Raw genomic sequence first — 24,000 nt, forward strand, 5'->3', positions numbered from 1 at the left:
GCGGTTATCGCTGGTCGGTGCGGACTCGGTGGGCCAAAGGGCCTGCTTCCGCGCTGTATCCCTAAACTAAACTCTAAACTGTCTGACTCTATTATGGTAGTCCATAGGGTGATAGGATATGGGCTGGAAACAGGACTTGTGTGTGGCCGGGCAAGTACAAGTCGTGTGTATGGACTGAGGGGAGGGGTGCAGACTACAGACTGATGTGGCAGAGACCAGCTCAAGGTCTCAGCTTGTGGCTGGGGAGGTTGTGTCTGTGCGGAGATGAGTTGGTGTGAGTGGGAGATATACTGGGGCTACAGTTAGTGGGACATTCAACGAGCTAACGCGAGCATCATATCGTTATAACAGTTGTTTCTCTATGGTTCGGCCTCCTTGAAAATGTTATGATTCCTGACTAAAATAAGTTGGTTTAGTTTAGTTTATTGTCACGTGTACCGAGGTACAGTGAAAAGCTTTTTTTGCGAGTTGGGAACAAGTTGAATTAATTTACTGTACTATATTGTCAAAGAGTCGTTTTTACAACTTGCTTTTCATAATCCATTTGCTTCAAGGAGTTTGGGTAACTTTTCTTTTTGCATGAGTTCGGACGATTCACTTGATTTTAACCTGATTTGCTGCATCTCAGATCTCATCACTTACAAATGTTTACACTGAAAATCTCGGCGTGCTGTGGAGTTCCCATTCCAAGTACTCAAGGAGGTCAATCAGCCCATCGAGTCCATGCTAACTCAGACTGTTTCCATCCCCCATTCATTTCCCTATGACCTGTTCTCCTTCACATGCCCATTTCCTGATTCACCGCCCATCTAACTACTCCAGGGGCAATCTCCAGAGGACAATTAATCTAACTACCACCTGCTCTCTGCAATGTGGGAGGAAACTGGAGCATTGAGAGCAAACACACTGGATCAGAGGGAGAATGTGCCAAGTCCACACTGACTACGTCCACACTGACTATTTTACTCTCCGATGAAGGATCCCAACTTGAAACGTTGCCTATCCATGACCTCCAGAGATGCTGCCTGACCCGCTGAGTTACTCCATCACCTTGTGTCTTTTTTTGCAAACCAGCTATCTGCAGTTTCTGGCGTCTACATTTTATTTTACTTATTGTGCAGTATTGATTGTTAGGTATGTAATGCATAATAAAGGGCTGGCCATTGAGCAATAAAATCTCAGCTTCATCTTCCCAATAAATCTTACTGTGAATATGTGTTGTTTAAGAATTCAGGATACACAAAACATGACTGATACTGTCATTATAAACACAGCACACTGTGAATGGTGATAAGAACATCTGTTAAAAAAAAACTGACCAGTGGTGTTCTTGAAAAATGTGTTCAAAGGCAGCACTGAATATTAACCAAATGCACATAATGGGCAGATGATTCATAAGTAATATCTGGAATTACATGTTTTATCACGTTCTGTATTTGAATGCATAACTTTGCTCATATGAGTGTAAGCATAAAATGTCGTGATCCAAAAATGATTGTGCACTTAAACATAATCTTTTAAGCACAGATATTCAACTAAAATTTGGCAAGGACCCATCAACATTTTAAATTGCAATTTGGGATTTTTAAAGACTATGGAGTTGCAGAGACAGGAACTCCACCACTTAGTACAGCTTAGAGACAGATCCATCGGCCCACCGAGTCCGCGCCGACCAGCGATCCCCGCACACTAATCCCCGCACACTAACGCTTTCCCCGCACACACTGTGGGACAATTTACAATTTTATCAAAGCCAATTAGCGTACAAACCCGTACGTCTTTGGAGTGTGGGAAGAAACCGGAGCATTCGGAGAAAACCCACGCAGGTCACGGGGAGAACGTACAAACTCCGTACAGACAGCACCCGTAGTCAGGATCGAACCCGGTCTCTGGCGCTGTGACGCAGCAACTCTACCGCTGCGCCACCCAGTCCTGTCCTTAAGGACACCGCGCCGTCCTGTCCTGTCATTAATATATTTATTTAAAGTAACTGTGAGGCTTGTCGAGAACAACAATGAAGATCAAAAGGAAGAATTTACTCTCTGGGGATGAATATGGTGTGTGGTGTTACTGGCAGGTGTTTTATTTGATCAGCCACTGATGTATCAGCTTGTCTTCACTGTGGTTGCTTGGCTATCAGTGGGTGGTAATTCTAAATGCAATCCACGTGGTGTTGAATGATAGGTGATAGTTCTACAGTCCATAGTTCCAGCTTCAGACTCAGGCTTGCTTCCCTGACTTATGAGCCCAGTGGCCAATCCTTGATGTCCATAAGTTCTAGGAGCAGAATGAGGCCATTCGGCCCATCAAGTCTACTCCGCCATTCAATCATGGCTAATCTATCTTTCTTTCTCAGCCTCATTCTCCTGCCTTCGCCCCATAACCCCTGACACCCGTACTAATCAAGAATCTGTCAATCTCCGCCTTAAAAATAACCATTGACTTTGCAGTCTCTGGCAATGAATTCCACAGATTCACTACCCTCTGACTAAAGAAATTCTTCCTCATCCCCTTTCTAAAGGTACAGTATGTCCTGTTGTTCTAAAGCTATGGCCTCTGGTCCTAGACTCTCCCACTAGTGGAAACATCCTCTCCACATTCATTCTACCCAGGCCTTTCACTATTCGGTAAGTTTCAATGAGGTCCCCCCTCATCCTAGTCCCAGTGCCTTCAAACGCTCATTACATGTTAAACCCAATCATTCCTGGGATCATTGACGTGTGGAGAGGGAATGGATGCAGATCATGTTCACCTGTCACCACATGCTAAAGAGTGCTGGTGCGTTCACAGTGATCCCATTCAGCTGTGTAGGGTCAATTTGTAGAGGCTTAGAGTTATGGAGAGACACAGCACAGAAGAAGGCCCTTTGGCCCACTGAGGCCATGCTGACCCATCAACCACCCATTTACACTATTCCTACAGAACTGGCCTAGCTGCCATATAATGAAAGGCCTAGATAACGTGGATGGGGAGAGGATGTTGCCAGTAACGCGACGGTCTAAAACTGGAAGTCACAGCCTCAGAATAAAAGGACGTATCTATAGAATGGAGATGAGGGGGAATTTATTTAATCAGCGTGTGGTGAATCTGTGGAATTCATTGCCACAGACAGCTGTGGAGGCCAAGACATTGAGTATTTTTAACGTTGAGATTGATATGTTCTCAATTAATAAGGGTGACAAAGGTTACGGGGAGAAGGCAGGAGAATGGGGTTGAGATGGAAAAATGGATCCGCCATGATTGAATGGCAGAGTAGTCACGAGAGGCCAAATGGCCTATGTCTGCCCCTATGTCTTATGTCCTCGGCATGGTTTGATTTTACCAAATAACCTATGCCACCAAGTTGTCAGGTTGTGGCCACGGGTAGCAAAGTGGCACAGCTGGTAGAGCTGCTATCTCACAGTGCTAGAGATACTGACCTCGGGTGCTGTCCGTGTGGAGTTGGCATGTTCTCCCTGTGACAAATTTCCCCCAGGTTCCCTCCCACATCCAAAAGACTTGCGGGTTTGTAGGTTAATTGGCCTCTATGAACTGCCCCTAGTGTGTAGGGAGTGGATGCAAAAGTGGGATAACATCGAACTCGTGTGAAGGGCCTGACCAATGGTCGGCGTGGACACAGTGGGCCTGCTTCCACGCTGTATCTCTGAGCTAAATAATTGGGGGAATGGGAATAATGGGAATTGAAAGGCCTCCTTCCATGTTATTTGAGAATGTGAGAAATGAATGACTGGGAGAAAATATTCAACAGTTTTCATTCACAGTCGGTGCTGTAATTTAATAGACGGTACAAGGGCATTGTCTGCAAATCAGTGAAGTGAGAGATCACCACTGGGTCAGGTAGCAATGGCTGGTGCCCTGCACTTCTGCATTAAAATTGTGCGGAGAACAATTGGACGGCACGGTGGCGCAGCGGTAGAGTTGCTGCCTTACAGAGAATGCAGCGCCGGAGACTCAGGTTCGATCCTGACTACGGGTGCTGTCTGTACGGAGTTTGTACGTTCTCCCCGTGACCTGCGTGGGTTTTCTCCGAGATCTTCGGTTTCCTCCCACACTCCAAAGACGTACAGGTTTGTAGGTTGATTGGCTGGGCAAATGTAAAAATTGTCCCTAGTGGGTGTAGGATAGTGTTAATGTGCGGGGATCGCTGGGCGGAGCGGACCCGGTGGGCCGAAGGACCTGTTTCTGCGCTGTATCTCTAAATCTAAATCTAAATCTAAATCCAAGCTGTGCATTAGGACCATGATCTACAAGTACTCATGAGGCAAGTCAACCATCTCGGGCAAGGTTGACCTGAACAACAGCAGCAGGAATAAAGTGGTGAGACGTTAGATGAACACACCAACCTGAACCGCAATCACCTGGTTTCTTGTGAAGTAGCAGCATGAAGCCTTTTCCAGTGGTGACTGCATCCAACGGATTCAATCAGTGCTCACTGTTACACTGTGAGATCTATTTCATTAGACCGAGGACATTCCCACATTATCAATTCAATTACACGTTTTATAAATACATATATAGCCACGTGTAATGGGCGATGATGAGATATCCAATCTTCAGCAATTAGCGATAAATACTTGCTCCAAGGCAGTTGACATGGAATCCAATAAAATAATTAAGGATGAATTTGTGCCTGGTTGCATTGAGTCGGCCAATTAGGGACCAATTAAGGGCCGATTGATTGAGGATAATAAATGGATTCCTTGACCCCGATGAGATCCTAAACCATCAATCTGTGGTTTTCCTCCAGTGATTAGCCATTCTGATCGATACCTGGTGTTACATCTTAATACGTCCAGATCTGTGGACACCAGGTGGGTGGCATTTCAACGTGAACATGTTACTTCATCAGTCATTTCCGAATCATGTCTAATTGTTTGCAATTTTAACCCAAAGGCATGTGAGATTGGTCGATTGACTGATTGATTGATTGAGGGATACAACATGGAAACAGGCCCTTTGGGCTACCAAGTCCACACTGACCATCGATCATTCATTGACGCCAGTTCCATGTTATCCCACTTTTGCATCCCCCCTCGGGGCAATTCACAGAGGCCAAAGAGCCTACAAACCCACTTGTCTTGGGAATGTGGGAGGAAACCGGAGCACCTGGAGGAAGCTCAGGTGGTCACTGGGAGAACGTTGAAATTGCACACAGACCAGCACCCGAGGTCAGGATCAAGCCTGGGTCTCGGGTGCTGTGAGGCAGCAGCTCTACCTGCTGTGCCACTGTCTTGCCTCGTAAATGTTCAGCTAAAGCAGGGAAGCTCACGTATCTTGATGCCATTCAGAGCCCTGTTGTGCCGATGAGTAGTTGATGCAGTTTTAACTGGAGCTGGGTTTGCGATGCAAGGCTGACTTGAAACAAAGCAGGCCATCGCTTGGCCTGAAGTCCAGAGACGATCTCGTGGAGCCGTGAGTCTCGGCCTTCTCTGCCCATAGGGGCGGTCACGGTGGCGCAATGGTAGAGTTGCTGCCTTACAGCAAATGCAGCGCCGGGGAGCCGGGTTCGATTCCGACTACGGGGTGCTGTCTGTACGGAGTTTGTACGTTCTCCCCGTGACCTGCGTGGGTTTTCTCCGAGATCTTCAGTTTCCTCCCACACTCCAAAGATGTACAGGTTTGTAGGTTAATTGGCTTGGTAAATGTAAAAATTGTCCCTCGTGTGTGTAGTGTTAATGTGCGGGGATCGCTGGTCGGCGCGGACCCGGTGGGCCGAAAGGGCCTGTTTCCGCGCTGTATCTCGAAACTAAAAAAAACGTTTGCCCTGTGTGTCCTCGTACAAGATCTTGCCAAAGGTCCCCTCGTTGAACCAAGAACCTACCAACATCACCAGGAAGTTGCTCCAAATTGTATGTCACCTTGTTATATCACTAACCTATGACAAAAAGCAGACTGCATTTTCCAACATATTCCCAACTAAATTCCTGCTTTCTCTTTAGTAATAGCTCATCAGACTTTACTTTAGAGATACAGCATGGAAACAGGCGCTTTGGCCCACCGAGTCCTCACCGACCAGAAATCACCCTGTACATTAGCACTATCCTCTACATTAGGGACAATTTACAATTTTACCAAAGCCAATTAACCTACAAACCTGTACGCCTTTGGAGTGTGGAAGGAAACCGGAGCACCCATTGAAAACCCACAAGGTCACAGGGGGAAGGTACAGACAGCACCCATACTGAGGGTCGAACCCGGGTCTCTGGCACTGTAAGGCAGCAGCTTTACCGCTGCGCCACCGTGCCGCACCACAGCTCCAGATATTATTCTGAGTGACAGAGGATTGAAACACATTCCCAATACCTCTGATAGGTTAATAATTTGAAAAATTATACAAGTGTTGGTGGTTTGTTGAGCTGAGATTGGAGTGTGGAATGATAGGATCTGCACTATTCCTCTCCTGAAGTTGGGATCGAACCCGGGTCTCCGACGCTGCATTCGCTGTAAGGCAGCAACTCTCCATCACTGCGCCACCGCGCCGCACATTTCTGAAGATTACGACTGACTCAAAATATTATCTTTCTCCACAGGTGCTGCCTGACCCACTGGGCATTTTCAGATGTCTTTGGCTTTTTAACCCTCCGCACTGCTTGCCCGCATGCCTCTCCATTATTGGGCTGACAGGTCGGAGTTGAGCCCGAGAGCTCCGATCCTCCCGAGGCAATAGACAATAGACAATAGGTGCAGGAGGAGGCCATTCGGCCCTTCGAGCCAGCACCGCCATTCAATGTGATCATGGCTGATCATTCTCAATCAGTACCCCGTTCCTGCCTTCTCCCCATACCCCCTGACTCCGCTATCCTTAAGAGCTCTATCCAGCTCTCTCTTGAATGCATTCAGAGAATTGGCCTCCACTGCCTTCTGAGGCAGAGAATTCCACAAATTCACTAAAGTTTTTCCTCATCTCAGTTCTAACTGGCACTGGGAAATTCCACAAGGTCAGGATTAAGGGCTCAATAAACATCTCACAGGCACACGAGATGATAAACGGCATCAAATATTTATCTAATGTAAATGCTACGCCAAATGTTTCTGCAATTCAGCTCAGGCTCATCATGTGGCCAAATCCTGTCGAACCACAGTAACAAAATCTTCATTGAGAAACGATGGATAACAGCGACTGCTTATCCTAGTTTTCCAATTGGTTTTTATATTCAGAAGCCTGATCATGTTGTGCCTATAGTTAAGGTTTTGATTTTAGTCGTCACATTCAAGGTGAAAGGATCAATTAATTCCCAAAATAACCATTTCACACATGCCACGGTTTCTCTAAGATGTTGTAAGATTATGGAAGTAGCTTGAAGAGCGTATACATCATTTTAGAAGCAAAATTACGTGCATAATATACAAGAGGGTATGAGCCCTAAACTTCTCGTGTGCCGGATGAGTCAAAGTTGCAAGACATTAGAAATGATTAGGAAATGAGTGTGGTGGGTACATGGAACATGCTTCCAGGTGAAGTAGTACTATAGGAAGCATTATAACACTTAGATCAGTATATGGAAAGGAAAGGTAGAGGGATATGGGCCAAACATAGGCAATTGGAACTCGCTTAGATGTTGGCATGGACAGGTTGGGCTGAAGGGCCTGTTCCCATGCTGCTTGACTTTAAGTTGATAAGTGTGTGCATGCTGACCTCATTTGTTCCTTGTTTTGCAAAACCCTGACTTTGAAGTGCTTATTCACAGAGGGCGGCAGAGTGGCGCAGCGGTCGAGCTGCCGCCTTACAGCGCCAGAGACCCCACCTCCCGTCCCCCTTCCCCAGGGTCGAGTCGCTCCGCAGGACCTGCCCGTATTTAACTGAGCTTCTTGTCGCCCATCCACCTACAGCTTGACATTAAGTAGTATAAGAAAATAACTGCAGATGCTGGTACAAATCGAAGGTATTTATTCACAAAATGCTGGAGTAACTCAGCGGGTCAGGCAGCATCTCGGGAGAGAAGGAATGGGCGACGTTTCGGGTCAAGACCCTTCTTCAGACAAGCTTAACATTAAACTTTGTTCAGCAGAGTCCCCTGAGAAGCACATTGTCGCACATCGTGGGCCCCACACACCCTGCCACAGGGGGAGGCAGTGGTTACTGACAGGATGGTGAGTGGGTCGTTTAGACTTCTTCCACTAAGCAGAGGGTTAAGTGTCAGAAGGTCATAGGTAATAGGAGTAGAATTAGGCCATTCGGCCTATCAAGTCTACGCCATTCAATCATGGCTGATCTATCTTTCCCTCCTAACCCCATTCTCCTGCCTTCTCCCCGTTACCCCTGACACCCGCACTCATCAAGGATCTATCTATCTCTGCCTTAAAAATATCCATTGACCTGGCCTCCAGTGGCAAAGAATTCCACACGTGTGATCTGAACATTGTGTTGGGAATGTTGGCCTGGGAGACGATGCTCCCATTAAATTGTTTATCCTGCCAATGGATTTGAAGGATTTTGCCAGGAGAGTGTTGGTGTGGGTTTCTAGTGCTTCAGGATGCCTGCTGTGGGCTGTCACGAATCTTATGTCTGACATGAAACGTAAAGTAAGACTAAATGGGAAGGTTGGGATCACAGCTTTTGTGTTTGTAACTTTGCCTTGGTTTTGATGAGTCAGAGGAACTCTAAGATTGCTTCTTCATCTCTGCACTTTGATGGAGAAGTTGACATTTTTTTCAATCTTAGGTTTCGCCTGGCTTCAATCAGGCCGGCAGCCAAAGATTCATCCATCGCTCTGAGAAGTAACATTGTTCAGTGGAATTTCATTCAGACGGGGAGAGTGTTTACTAATCTCGACGAGGCACTACCTTGACTTCACTTAATACTCAGGAAGGTACTGCAATCCCAATACAACCACGGCATGCTATTGAGGGCATGCAGCGTAGGTTTACTAGGTTAATTCCCGGATTGGCGGGACTATCATATGTTGAAAGACTGGAGCGACTAGGCTTGTATACACTGGGATTTAGAAGGATGAGAGGAGATCTTATCAAAACGTGTAAGATTATTAAGGGGTTGGACACGTTAGAGGCAGGAAACATGTTCCCAATGTTGGGGGAGTCCAGAACAAGGGGCCACAGTTTAAGAATAAGGGGTAGGCCATTTAGAACTGAGATGAGGAAAAACTTTTTCAGTCAGAGAGTTGTGAATCTGTGGAATTCTCTGCCTCAGAAGGCAGTGGAGGCCAATTCTCTGAATGCATTCAAGAGAGAGCTGGATAGAGCTCTTAAGGATAGCGGAGTCAGGGGGTATGGGGAGAAGGCAGGAACGGGGTACTGATTGAGAATGATCAGCCATGATCACATTGAATGGCGGTGCTGGCTCGAAGGGCCGAATGGCCTCCTCCTGCACCTATTGTATATTGTCTATTGTCTGACATGCACAATCGGCTAATAAAGTGACTGAACCAAATTCACCACAGATGGGAAAAATCAGAAGGGCAGGGATGAAGAGATTATTCGAAAAGTTAAAAGGTCAGACATAAACTATTAAATGACCCTGAATCATAGATACTGAAGAAGGGTCCCGAACACGAAAGGCCACCTATCCACGTTCTCCAGAGATGCTGCCTGACCCGCTGAGTTGCTGCAGCACTTTGCGTCTTTTTTCACTCAGTGTTGGATACAAAACTCTTGCAAAGCTAATAGAGAATTAAGTAGGCAAAAACCGTACAGGAAGACACCGAAACTGAGAAACAAGTTACCTGTATCACAGTGGGAAGTAAGAGGAGAAAACAATCTCATACTTGTATAGCTCAAAGAAACCTCAGCACGAAAATAACGTGGTGAGAAGAAATGAACTGCAGCTTTTTTGAGAGGTAGGATCTGTGATCGATGGAAGGTGTTTTACGTTAAAGCATAAGTGACGAATGGTTTTATTCCACAAAATATTACTGGTTTGGGTTTATTGTTGTCACGTGCACTGATGTACAGTGAAAGGTTTTGCTTTGCATGCTGTGCAAACAAATCAGGTAAACCAGATATCAATACAATCAAATCAAACTCGAATACAATAGGTAGAGCAAAGGGGAAGATATACAGTCGAGTGCAGAATACAGTTCTCAGCATTGTGGTGTATCGGTTCCATTGACAAAGGCCAATATCCTCAATGGGGTAGAGGCCAATTGGACAGTACCCGAGTTTAGGGGAGGACCTTTGGATGCAAGGAACTGCAGATGCTGCTTTACAGAAAAAGGACACAAAGTGCTGGAGTAACTCAGCGGACCAGGCAGCATCTCCGGTGAAGGTTTTGTGAAGCGTCGCCTATCCATATTCTCCAGAGATGCTGCCAAACCCGCTGAGTTACTCCAGCACTTTGTGTCTTTTTTGTTGTTGTAAAGCAGCATCTGCAGTTTCTAGTGTCGACACTTCGACTAAAGGTTGCAATGCTCTTGTTGTGAACTCAATCCGATATGGGAGATAATTGAAGGGAGTGGTTGCCTTTTGGTGCGCCCATAAATCAAGTCAAGTCAAGTCAAGTTTATTTGTCACATACACATACACGATGTGCAGTGAAATGAAAGTGGCAATGCCTGCGGATTGTGCAGGGTTTGAGCTTCTGCTGCATTATTCTTTGGTGCCTGCTACAACTTGAGGTTCTGCTGCATTATTCCTTGGTGCCTGCTACAACTTGAGCTTCTGCTGCATTATTCCTTGGTGCCTGCTACAACTTGAGGTTCCGCTGCATTATTCCTTGGTGCCTGCTACAACTTGAGGTTCCGCTGCATTATTCCTTGGTGCCTGCTACAACTTGAGGTTCTGCTGCATTATTCCTTGGTGCCTGCTACAACTTGAGGTTCCGCTGCATTATTCCTTGGTGCCTGCTACAACTTGAGGTTCTGCTGCATTATTCCTTGGTGCCTGCTACAACTTGAGGTTCTGCTGCATTATTCCTTGGTGCCTGCTAGGAATGTGCGCTGCCAACTTGCAGTCGGCTCGGTTGCACTTTCCCGTCCACAACAGATGGGAAATTGGAGGCATGACGTGTGAAAATCTTGTACGCTGTGCATGCCAAACTAAGTGCCTTTCACCCCTCACTACCTTTCCTTGATTGATGCCTTTGCAAGTTGATATTTTATCAATCTGAGGTGACAGGGTAATTATGCACCAGCTAGATTTTTGGCACGTTAAACTAGGAAAGTGGGAGCTGCTCCAAGGAAATGCAGAGACTTATTCTTATAGAAACATCTCTGCTGCTTTCGAGAGACTGGACTGGTCTGTGATCACATGGAGAACAAGCACCTATAGGTATACATAAGGGGACGAGAGTATAAGAAAATAACTGCAGATGCTGGTAAAAATCGAAGGTATTTATTCACAAATTGCTGGAGTAACTCAGCAGGTCAGGCAGCATCTCAGGAGAGAAGGAATGGGTGACATTTCGGGTCGAGACCCTTCTTCAGACTGATGTCAGGGGGGCGGGACAAAGGAAGGATATAGGTGGAGACAGGAAGATAGAGGGAGATCTGGGAAGGGGGAGGGGAAGAGAGGGACAGAGGCACAGATAGGGTAGACAATCAGAACCTTTTTCCCCCCACGGTGGAAATGTCAAAGACTAGTGTGCAAAGCATTTAGGTGAGAGGGCCAAAGTTTACAGGAGGCGGGCAGGGGGACATTTTTTTACACATATGGTGATGGGATCCAGCCACGAGCTGCCAGAGGTGGTGGCAGAGGCCGATTCGATAGTGGCGTTTAAGAGGCTTTTAGATACGCACGCATAGGCAGAAAATTGAGTGATCTGGATCACGCGCAGGCAGATGAGATCAGATTTTCTGGGCGACACGTTTAGCACGGACATAGTGGGCCGAAGGGCCAGTTCCCGTGCTGTACCACTGTTCCATGTTCTATCTGCGAGGGGAAAAAAAGCCCTTTCCAGAACGTCCATACTTTGGATTACGGACCCTGTAGGAATGCAGTTTATAAACCTTGTTCCAGCCGTGCGCTCACAGTGACAGCAGCTTATTATACTCTCCAAAGGAACTGAATTCTGGAGACAGATTGAATGCGTCGTTGCTAATATAATACCCATTTGATGCTAGTGACCGGGAATGAACTTCAACCTCAGGTTCACTGAACTGGTACGCATTAGGTGACCTGTGTGCTGTAATAGGGGGACCCACGTCACACGCAACACCTTGTGTGGTGGCTTTAGCAGCTTGGTTTCAGAGCCCCAGTCGGTCTGCCAGGTTTATATACACAGTGGGCAGCACTGAATCCCTACCTCTCCGCCACTTCACAACCTCGTTTCTCTTGCACAGTTAAGCCAATTTACTTGTCGGCTCTACAATCTTGCCCCCTCGTAAATGCTTGCTTGGCAGGCTGATTTTCTACAAAAACATTGTGCTAGAGGAACCTAACGGGTCAGGCAGCATGTGTGGGGGAGGGGGGGGGGGGGGGGGGGGGGGGACAGAGGACCTTTTGGGTCAGGACCTTTCATAAAAACATAGGAACATAGAAAATAGGTGCAGGAGTAGGTCATTTGGTGCTTCGAGCCAGCACTGCCAATCAATATTGGTTGATTTCGGATCATCCAAAATCAGTATTTATTCACAAAATGCTGGAGTAACTCAGCAGGTCAGGTAGCATCTCAGGAGAGAAGGAATGGGCGACGTTTCGGGTCGAGACCCTTCTTCAGACTGATGTCAGGGGGGCGGGACAAAGGAAGGATATAGGTGGAGACAGGAAGACAGTGGGCTTTTACCCCATATCCCTTGATTCCTTTAGCCCTAAGAGCTAAATCAAACTCTCTCTTGAAAGCATCCAGTCAAGTGGCCTCCACTGCCTTCTGTGGCAGAGAATTCCACAGATTCACAACTCTCTGGGTGAAAAGGTTTTTCCTCATCTCAGTCCTAAATGGCCCACCCCTTATTCTTGAACTGTGACCCCTGGTTCTGGACTCTTCAAAACATCGGGAACATTTTTCCTGCATCTAGCCTGTCCAATCCTTTAAGAATTTTATGTTTCTATAAGATCCCCTCTCATCCTTCTAAATTCCAGCGAATACAAGCCCAGTCCTGCCATCCCGGGAATTAACCTGGTGAACCTACGCTGCACTCCCTCAATAACAATCTTTCTTCAGATTGTTAGTAGGAGGGAGAAAACAGAAAACAGGGCAATAGACAATAGACAATAGACAATAGGTGCAGGAGTAGGCCATTCAGCCCTTCGAGCCAGCACCGCCATTCAATGCGATCATGGCTGATCACTATCAATCAGTACCCCGTTCCTGCCTTCTCCCCATACCCCCTCACTCCGCTATCCTTAAGAGCTCTATCCAGCTCTCTCTTGAAAGCATCCAACGAACTGGCCTCCACTGCCTTCTGAGGCAGAGAATTCCACACCTTCACCACCCTCTGACTGAAAAAGTTCTTCCTCATCTCCGTTCTAAATGGCCTACCCCTTATTCTCAAACTGTGGCCCCTAGTTCTGGACTCCCCCAACATTGGGAACATGTTATCTGCCTCTAATGTGTCCAATCCCCTAATTATCTTATATGTTTCAATAAGATCCCCCCTCATCCTTCTAAATTCCAGTGTATACAAGCCCAATCGCTCCAGCCTTTCAACATACGACAGTCCCGCCATTCCGGGTCAAAGCCTGACAAGTGATAGGTGGATACAAGTGAGGGTACATGCCAGTGTCAAAACCTTTACTAAAACCTTCTTTGTTAATCTGTAGATCATCAGTTTGAAAGGTCTTTCCAAAAAGCTTGATACTACAAGCTTTCCTTCAGTAGCTATTTTGTCTCCCAGTGCCAGAACTATGTAATTATCTTCTCTCTGTAGGATCCTCCTAATAATCTCACAACTGATGTTAGGCTCATTTGCTTTTAATTGCTGAGCTGCCCAAGTTCCTTTTCAAAATTTGGTATAATATTCGAATCCTCAGGTGCGGTTCCACTTTCTAACAGTAGACACAAAAAGCTGGAGTAACTCAGCAGGTCAGGCAGCATCTCTGGAGAGAAGGAATGGGTGACGTTTTGGGTGGGGACCCTTCTTCAGACTCTTTCTTTTCTCATGAGATGCTGCCTGACCCGCTACGTTACTCCAGCCTTTTGTCTATCTTCAGTTTAAACCAACAATTGCAGTTCCTTCCAACATATATTCACTTTCCAACAAATCTCTGAAGAATATAAACTATTTCCCAAGTCACATATAGAAATGTCCATATAAGAAGTTTGCTGAATGTACTGTATGACTTAGTGTAGCCTTTAAGAAATGGGCCAAATGCAGGCAGATAGGACATCTTACATATGGCACCCGGATCAGCATTGATGAGTTGGGCTGAACGGCCTGTTCCTGCACTGTATGACTCGATAACTCAAAAACTGGACTGGTATAACATTGTCTTAGCAACCACCACTGTTAGTTGAGTGTTACCTGCCTTCAACAACCAATGTTTAGTTGGGGAATTTGCCCTTGTTCTGTTTGTTGATGATCAGCAAAACAGAAGAGCTTTGGACACTGCAGTCCATTCGGGTTCATTATCTCGGCTTCCTTAAGTTTAATGAACGAATACTGCATCTGGACACCTTATTCCTTTGTTAATTCCTCCCTTCCCTCACACGAAATTTAACTTCATCTTTGGAAGTCATCAAAAGTATTTCCAACAAACAATGAGACTTTTACAATGTGTACTCTCCTTGGTAGCCTGACATCACATTAGTGATGATATTAATATCTTTACCCTTCAATTCCGCTTTGCAGTGGATCGATTAATACAGATCTTTGACCTATCTTTTAAAAAAAATATCCCTTGTTATTTCCGAATGTATTGTTTTAAACTTAGCTCCACTGATCAACTCCTGAAAGTCCTTTACAATCTGGGTATAATGTTTCACCAGGGTACGTATAGTTTTACACTTAAAGGATGTGCTTTTTCTAGCTTAGTTTAAATAATCTACTGTGCAAATATAAGATTTATAAATATGAAACAGGCGAAAATAAATATGGACTTCGACAGCTTGCAAATGTCAAACCAGCTTCTGCAAGAAGCAAGGCTATTTTCTTTTCTCAGTACAAAGACAGAATTCATTAATGATTCTCCCTTGACTATTTGTCATTAAATTTACTACAGTTCAGTGAAACATATTTCAGACACTCTCTACCCCATCACCAGTTTATTCTTTTATCACTCCATTTCATCACACTTTATTAGAATTCCACAAAAAAAAAAAAAATCATTTGTGTCATTAAAATGCAAATGATACTGGCGAGTTTAACAGTGGAACCACAATTTGACAAAAATGAATTGAGTCGTAAAAGCCATTCTCACCGCTTCATTGCCCCTAAAGGATGCTGACTGAAATGATGTGCGTGGGAAAAGGCTCAGGCAGGCTCTCTGCTTCACCCACACGCCCTGCCCCCTCTAAAGATTGCGGCCTTGTGAATAGGGGTGGGGGTTTTCGAGAGAACCAGCCCAACTGTGTATGGGCTGTTGGAGTGGGTTGAGAGAGAAGATTACACTGGTCGGCTGCCACGCGATAAAGGAAGACTGGAGCGACTAGGCTTGTATACACTGGAATTTAGATGGATGAGAGGAGATCTTATCGAAACATATAAGATTATTAAGGGGTTGGACACGTTAGAGGCAGGATACATGTTCCCAATGTTGGGGGAGTCCAGAACCAGGGGCCACAGTTTAAGAATAAGGGGTAGGCCATTTAGAACTGAGATGAGGAAAAACTTTTTCAGTCAGAGAGTTGTGAATCTGTGGAATTCTCTGCCTCAGAAGGCAGTGGAGGCCAATTCTCTGAATACATTCAAGAGAGAGCTAGATAGAGCTCTTAAGGATAGCGGAGTCAGGGGGTATGGGGAGAAGGCAGGAATGGGGTACTGATTGAGAATGATCAGCCATGATCACATTGAATGGTGGTGCTGGCTTGAAGGGCCGAATGGCCTCCTCCTGCACCTATTGTCTATTGTCTATTGACTTGCATTCATATTTTATTGTTCACGATCCTTTCAGGATGTTTCACACCACTTTACAGCCAGTGAAATAATTTATAACTTTGTCTTCCACATGAACAATATTACAATCTGACTTATACAGTAATAGGATATTCATTGGGCAATTTGATTCGGTGATATCGATTGGGGAATAAATTTGAAGCATTGCGCGCAGTTCTGGTCGCCTGATCACTGGAAGGATGTGTAGGCTCCGGAGAAGGTACAGAGGAGGTTTGCCGTCTGGATTGGAGGGTTTCAGCTACCAGTAGAGGTTAGATAAACTCGGAGTGTTTTCTCTGGAACGTTGGAGGTTGAGGGGAGACTTGGTAGATTTTTTTTTTTTTTTTAGATTTAGAGATACAGCGCGGAAACAGGCCCCTTTAGCCCACCAAGTCCGCGCCGCCCAGCGATCCCGGCACACCAACACTATTCTACACACACTAGGGACAATTCTTACATTTTACCCAGCCAATTAACCTACATGCCTGTACGTCTTTGGAGTGTGGGAGGAAACCGAAGATCTCGGAGAAAACCCACGCAGGTCACGGGGAGAACGTACAAACTCCATACAGACGGCGCCTGTAGTCAGGATCGAACCTGAGTCTACGGCGCTGCATTCGCTGTAAGGCAGCAACTCTACCGCTGCGCCACCGTGCCGCCCATTGAAGTATACAAATTTATGAGAGGCATAGATATGGGTAGACAGTCAGAACCTTTATTTCCCCTAGGGTAGAAATGTCCACCACTAGAGGGCATAGGTGTAAGGTGAGAGGGGGAAAGTCAAAGGGAAATATACGGAGCAAGTTGTTTACACAGAGAGTGGTGGGGGCTTGAGGGCATTACCAGGGGAGGAGTTGGAGGCAGATACGACAGTGACTTTTTACGAGACTTTTAGATAGGCACACATGGAAGTGCAAGGAATGGAGGGATATGGATCATGTACGGGCAAATGAGATCAGTTCAACTTGGCATCATGTTCAGCACAGACATTGTGGGCCGAAGGACCCGTTCCCGCACTGTTCTAATAAACGAAGAAGGATCTCGACCCGAAACGTCATCCATTCCTTCTTTCCAGAGATGCTGCCTGTCCCGCTGAGTTACTCCAGCATTTTGTGTCTACCTTCGATTTTAGCCAGCATTATTTAGTTCTTTCCTACGCTGCTCTAATAAATAGTGGCTGTGACTCCAAGAATAACTTCCCTGCTCTTTCCACAATAACGCTGTCGGATCCTGTGTGGGCACCTGAGAAATCAATGGTTCTTACTCTAAAATCTCAGTCTAAAGAAAGACAGCATCCCACAGTGTAGCAGTCTGACAAATCTCTGCTGGAGTGTCAGGACAGATATTTCTGCTCAGGCCTTTGGAATGGGTCATGAACTCACAAACGTTTGACTCAGATGCCAAGTGTCACCAACGGAGCCATTTTGTGTCAATGTCGTGTTTATTTTCGCTTTAGTTGTACAAGTGCCGCTAAAAATATAAATCTTCAACATCTGGAGCGAGGGACAGATGGAAGAGCTTTAGAAGTTCTCCCAGCATGAAAACGGCCTTTTACAACAAGGAGCCAAGCTTGGCGAACACCGTTAACTCTTTGCTCCATTGCAAAAAATTATTGGACCAAAACCTGGGATTGAGGGATTTATATGAATTCCTCAGTGGATTACAATTCATAATTTCTCACGGGTTCTTTCCTGGATGAATAAAACTTCCAATATCTGATTTGTTGTAGCTGAACTTTATCTTGCACTAAACGTTATTCCCTTTATGCTGTATCTGTACACTGTGGACGGGGTGATTGTAATCACGTACAGTCTTTCCTCTGACTGGACAGCGCGCAATAATGAATGAACAAGTTTATTGGCCAAGTATGTGCACATACAAGGAATGTGCCTTGGTGCTCCACTCACAAATGACAACACAAACATACAGTTAACAATTAAGAATAAAGCATAACCACATCAAAAAAATAAGGACACACCATTATGGTCTAAACATGTGGGTGAAAATAAACCAGAGCAAAAAAGAGACTACAGAATTTGGTTATTGAATAGAACTACTACTCGTGGAAAAAAGCTGTTTTTATGTCTGGCTGTGGCTGCTTTGACAGTCCGGAGTCGCCTTCCAGAGGGAAGTGCTTCAAAGATTTTCACTGTACCGTTGGTACACGTGACAATATACTAAACTAAACTAAACTATGTAGGTTAATTGGCTGGGTAAATGTAAATATTGTCCCTAGTGGGTGTAGGATAGTGTTAATGTACGGGGATCGCTGGGCGGCACGGACTTGGTGGGCCGAAAAGGCCTGTTTCCGGCTGTATATATATGATATGATGATGATAAACAAAACCATGTTTCAGGGCGTGTGGAAGTTCATCTTGAGCTTGGCCCTCCAGAACCCAAGCTGGATCAAGAAATAAAGAACTAAATATTATCTCAATCCTTAAACATACTGAGTCAGCATGAGCATAACGAGGAAAATAAATTAATTCTTCTTGAAAACCCAATGTGACCAACATATATTTTTTCCTCGAGATTTATGGGTGAAATCATTCTCAAATAGAATAATATAAATTGAACTGTTAATAAAAAGAGGCATCAAAACTCTACAGATGGCTACCACCGTTGGAATCAAGGGTTTACAACACAAACTGACTTCAAAGATCCAGTGGAGCGGTGGGAACAAGGATGGACATGGGGAACCCACCAGGTGAAACAAGGCAGGTGCACCTCTGGAGAGTTGCAGAGTGGAGCGTAGACAATGAAGACAGGTTCTACAAGGTGTTCCAATGAGTGCACTTTAGAATGTAGAGATAGAGTGTGGGAAACAGGTCCTCCGGCCCACCATGTACACGCCGACCAGCGATCACCCCTCACGGCAGCACTACCCTACATGCGAGGGAGAATTTACGACTTTTTGTACCGGGTCTCTGGCGCCGTAAGGCAGCAACTCTGCTGCCCAACCAATGGGGGTTTGCAGAAGAGCATTGTATTGACACTTGGAAAATGATTTGTAAAGTTACAGAGAAAGAGCAATGGAAGAAGGGGGAACTAGATCATTGGGGGGGGGGGGGGGGGGGGGGGGGGGGGGGGGGGCTGGGACCCCTGGGACAGATCAGCCATGATCATATTCAATGGTGGGGCAGGCGTGAGCGGCTATGTGAACTATTCTTGTTCCTATTTCCTTCTGTTACCTGGTGTTCACTGAACAATTCTACAAGAGGGCCAGTAACTCTTTGATGGGTCGATGGCATGCTTCTCTGCTGCAAAGATTCTATCATCCTACGAGGGTCTAATTAATCTTTTAAACTTAAGCTGGCCAAGCCTTGGGCAACAGATGTGCGGCATCTGATACAGGGATTCTGTATGGCAGAGAGAAGCAAAGGGGAAAGAGGCAAATAATCTTGAAATAGTCGGCAGAGGAAAGGATAGGCAGCAAATAGTGAACTCATTGAAAACCAGAGGTTTAAAAAAGGATAGATACAAAATGCTGGAGTAACTCAGCGGGACAGACAGCATCTCTGGAGAAAAGAGATCCAGACATCGAGACCCAGAAGAAGGGTCTTGACCCGAGACGTCACCCATTCCTTCTCTCCAGAGATGCTGCCTGTCTCGCTGAGTTACTCCAGCATTTTGTGTCTATCTTTGGTGTAAACCAGCATCTGCAGTTCCTTCCTATGCAGTTTAAAAAAGGACTTTGCTTTACAATTAATCTTAGGTCAAGTAGTTTAATGGGATATTCTACAATCTACTGAAGAAGTTAGTCATACAACTTTGTTCAAATAACCGATAAACAAAATAAAAATTGCATCTGAAATAAAACTAAAAATTCTCATCAGGTCAGCAAGCATCCGTGGAGAGAGAAACGGAGTAAATGCTTCAGATCAATGGCCCTTCATCAGGTCTGATGGAAAGTCAGTGACCTGCACAGTCAACCCTGTTTCTCTTTCCTGAAGGCCCACAGAATGTTCTGCTCTTCTTTGGTAAAGTACCAACTGCAGGAATTTTACTCCGAATGAATAACTGGGCCCACCTCCAGAGTAATGGCATTTGAAATCAAACTCAACAAGTTGTTGGTTTTCATGGCACAATATAAAATGAAATGTAATTATGTTTGATGACTGTGCAGTAGGTTTATTAGGAGTGCCGCTCAACTCTGGATTCAAGCCCAACGCCGGAGAATTGAGCACAAAAACCCCAGCTGTCAGTTCAGTGCAGTAGTGAGGGGTGAGCTCCAGTACCAGATTTACTAGCCCTCACCTGAGACGTTAATGCACTTAACGCCAGAGAAAGCATTTTACTGCGATGCCTCACAGCATGGTTTGGAAACAGCGTCTTCCAAGACAGCAAGAAATTGCAGAGTTGTGGACGCAGCCCAGACCATCACGCAAACTAACCTCCCCCCCTGTCGACTCCATCTACACTTCACGCTGCCCTGTCTTGTCTTGTCTTGTTGGTAATGCAGCAACCACCGCTGTCGGGCTATAAACGTGCAGTCCCTCCTGCATGCAGTTGCAGATTTAACATTTAGTGTTTGCAAGCAACAGTTTAAAAGGTTTACTATCAGCAGTAGGTTTACACGCGGTGGCAAAGGATTCCAAACAGGGATGGTTCTGAGGTACAGTGAGTCTCTGTTGGTCTTGATGGTTGTATAATTCAAGGATCGGTCGAGTTCCTGCTGCCTCGGCAAGGCCACCAGCATAATCAAAGACCAGTCTCACCCCGGGCAGTCTCTCTCCTCCCCGCTCCCACTAGGCAAGAGGTACAGAAGTTTGAAAATACGCAAGCGCAAAAGATGAGACAGGGATTGTCTCCTTTGCTGAAAATGATGCCCTTTATCCGAGAAGGACCTATCTGTACACTCGATTGTAATCGTGCATTGTCTTTCCGCTGATTGGTCGGCACGCAACAAAAACCTTTCACTGAACCTCGGTACGCGTGACAACAAACTGAACTCAAAACTCAATCTCAAACTCAGAAGTACCTGTTAATGCTCCAAATGCAACATAATGGATACACACAGTGGGGCAGATCATATTTCTGCCTGGTGTCATGGCGACCCCTCCCAATTTCTATCTCCTACATTCGGACCCTGATTAGAAGCTGATTCATGGGAACATTTCACATCAAAGCATCACGGCATCCTTTACTTTTGACTCTTGTACACTTCTGATTTTAATCACTCTGCCATTAAAAAGCATGTCTTCAGCTGCCAAGGACCTAAGCTCTAAAATTTCCTCCCTAAACCACTCTGCCTCTTAATTCCCTTTAAAACGGCTGCTTGAAATTGTTCTCCTTTCAAGGCCTTTGGCCCTCTCCTTGCACAGCCTGGCACCGATAGCCAGGCTCTTGTGAAGTGCCTTCTGAACCCATTGCTTTGTGAAAGGTCCTGCAGGAAATGGGAGGGTTTGTTGTTCACTGCACATCTTACGAAACGAGATTAAGCAGAAGATTTATGCAATTTCTGAGGAAACCAGAACGCAGAATAAATTTTGGTTGTGTTACAAAATAAATTCAATTTTTAACAAGAAGTCACAACGTGCCTGAAACATGCTGCAATTACTTTGCATGAGTTGTTAACCTTGTTGAAACAGCTGTACAAGGCAATGGAGTTGCCTTATATCAAAATGTTTGGCAAGGAGGCTGTTTGGTGGAATGATTGAGCTTTTATCTTTCTTTGGGGCACATTTCTACATCAATGAAGGTGTTCAATCCGCAAGCGAAGCCGCAGAGAAAGGCACTAGGCGGCTTTGGATTAAGAGGGCTGATCCGTGGACAGTTGCTGCTGGGACGCAAGTCGGGGCCTGATCAACCCCGGCTGGGTCACCTGGGCGAGGGGGTCTGATGTTGTGAGACCCCAAACACCCCATGACCCCAGGTCACATCACTGAGGATGCGTCCCAGTGCATCCAGAAGATGCATCTTGCACATTATATCCAGAGCAACTGCATTGAGTGGTCAAACCAGGGTAAGAGATTGTTCGCAAGACTGACAATGCCTGCAGATCAAATTAATCACGTTGTAAATTAAGCCCGATTGCCGCTGTTTATAGAGTTGTTGAAAAGTACGCTTTTTTAAAATATACTTTCTGCGCACACTGCATTAACATTTTTTTAATATCAAAACATATTGAATGTACTTAGAACTTGTTTCTAGCACACTTGTAAAATATGCAGGTACTCTTGTATCAATGCACAAAGTGCTGGAGGAACTCAGCAGGTATCTGTGGGGGGAATAGATAGGTTTCTAGTCACGACACTTTTTCCAGCATCTGCAGTTCCTCGTATTCCTATATTGTTGTTCATGGTCATTTTTTAGGGTTTTAACATCAAGTTACTCACATATTATAGAAGTATTGAAGTATTGAAGTATAACATGGAAATATTGAACAGGCCCTTCGGCCCATATTATCTGTGCTAAACATGATTCCAAGACAAACCAATGCCAGTAATCTGAGAAGGGTCTCGACCCGACACCCATTCCTTCTCTCCCGAGATGCTGCCTGACCTGCTGAGTTACTCCAGCATTTTGTGAATAAATCAAAATGCCAGTAATCTGCCTGTTTAAGGGAGGCAGCAGTTGAGTTGCTGCCTGACAGCACTTACAGCGCCAGAGACCCGGGTTTGATCCCGGTTATGGGAGTTTGTACGTTCTCCCCATGACCTGCGTGGGTTTTCTCCGCGAATTTCGGTTTCCTCGCGCACTCCAAAGACGTACAGGTTTGTAGGTTAATTGGCTTAGTATATAAATGTAAAATTGTCCCTGGTGTGTGTAGGATAGTGTGATGCGTGGGGATCGCTGGTCGGCGCGGACTCGGTGGGCCAAAGGGCCTGCCTCAGCGGTGCATCTCTAAACTAAAAAGGGCAGCACAGTGGCACAATGGTGGAGTTGTTGCCTTACAGCACTTGCAGCGCCTGAGACCCGGGTTCAATCCTGACTACGGGTGCTATCTGTATGGAGTTTGTATGTTCTCCCCGTGACCACGTGGGTTTTCTCCGAGATCTTCGGTTTCCTCCCACAATCCAAAGACGTGCAGGTTTTGTAGGTTAATTGGCTCGGGTTTGTATACTTGGTCTAAGTGTAAATTGTCCGTTGTGTGTGTAGGCTTGTATTAATGTGTGGGGATCGCTGGTCGGTGCGGACTCGGTGGGCCGAAGGGCCTGTTTCCACGCTGTATCTCTAAACTAAACTAAACTAAACTAATGTGATAAACACATTTTCAGCTGTGTTAACAAAGCACCACCAGGTTACTATCTCAAATGAAGAGCAGAAAGTATTTTGTTCAGGACAAAAAATGTTAGGCTTAAACTGCTGCCCAATTGCGTTAGTTAGTGGACAATTTAGTGGACAATTGCGTTAGTTAGTGGACAAATGAGTGGACAATTGCGTTAGTTAGTGGACAAATGAGTCTGCAGAAACTCGAGCCAGAGATGTGAATTTTGCATGTGGTTATTTCACTCCCCATAACATCCCATCATGTCTGGAACCATTCATTCCCAGAGTTGCATGTGTGTGCCATGTATGTTAAGTTCATAAGTTCACAAATGAGAGGAGCAGAATTAGGCCATTTGGCCCATTGTCTACTCCGCCACTCCATCACGGTTGATCCATCTCTCCCTCCTCACCCCGTTCTCCTGCCTTCCCCCCACAACCTCTGACACCCGTACTAGAATCTACCTATCTCTCTCTGCCTTGTTAAGGTTTGAGCAGCAGGTTTGCTTGCCCTTAACAGCAGGAAGGCTGTTGATCTGTGCGATGTTACAAAGGGTAATGTTCCAACCAAGGGAAGCATCTCACCTCTGAGTTGAATCTCAGATGGCATACGTTGCAAGAGATGACGTGCTTCTTTTTCGGTGGCAGTGTTACGCCAAACGTGTGGTTTATTACAGCCTTTTGCACTGGATCCATCTGCAATTAAAATAACCACATTTAGAGCACAATTCGCCCCATGAAACGCTACAAAAATAAATGGCAAATTATTGCAAAAATAAATTGTAAACAGAGAATCGGTAACTTGAGAATCTGGTCTCATGATCACTGGGACAAATATTTTAGAGGTTTGAGAAGAAGAAATCTCTCT

General features: G+C 45.5%; 1 protein-coding gene across 5 annotated transcripts in view; it reads right to left on the reverse strand.

Moving 5' to 3' along the window:
* The window catches only part of znf385c (zinc finger protein 385C), a 389,249-nt gene that overhangs the window by 21,993 nt on the left and 343,256 nt on the right, over positions 1–24,000 (reverse strand). For all 5 annotated transcript variants that reach the window (XM_078424387.1, XM_078424386.1, XM_078424388.1 and 2 more), the window contains one exon: positions 23,718–23,828. In XM_078424387.1, the coding sequence (XP_078280513.1) occupies positions 23,718–23,828 (111 nt within the window). The remainder of the gene's footprint in view (positions 1–23,717; positions 23,829–24,000) is intronic.

The sequence above is a fragment of the Rhinoraja longicauda genome, chromosome 29 (genome assembly GCF_053455715.1).
Source record: "Rhinoraja longicauda isolate Sanriku21f chromosome 29, sRhiLon1.1, whole genome shotgun sequence".
NCBI lineage: Eukaryota > Metazoa > Chordata > Chondrichthyes > Rajiformes > Arhynchobatidae > Rhinoraja > Rhinoraja longicauda.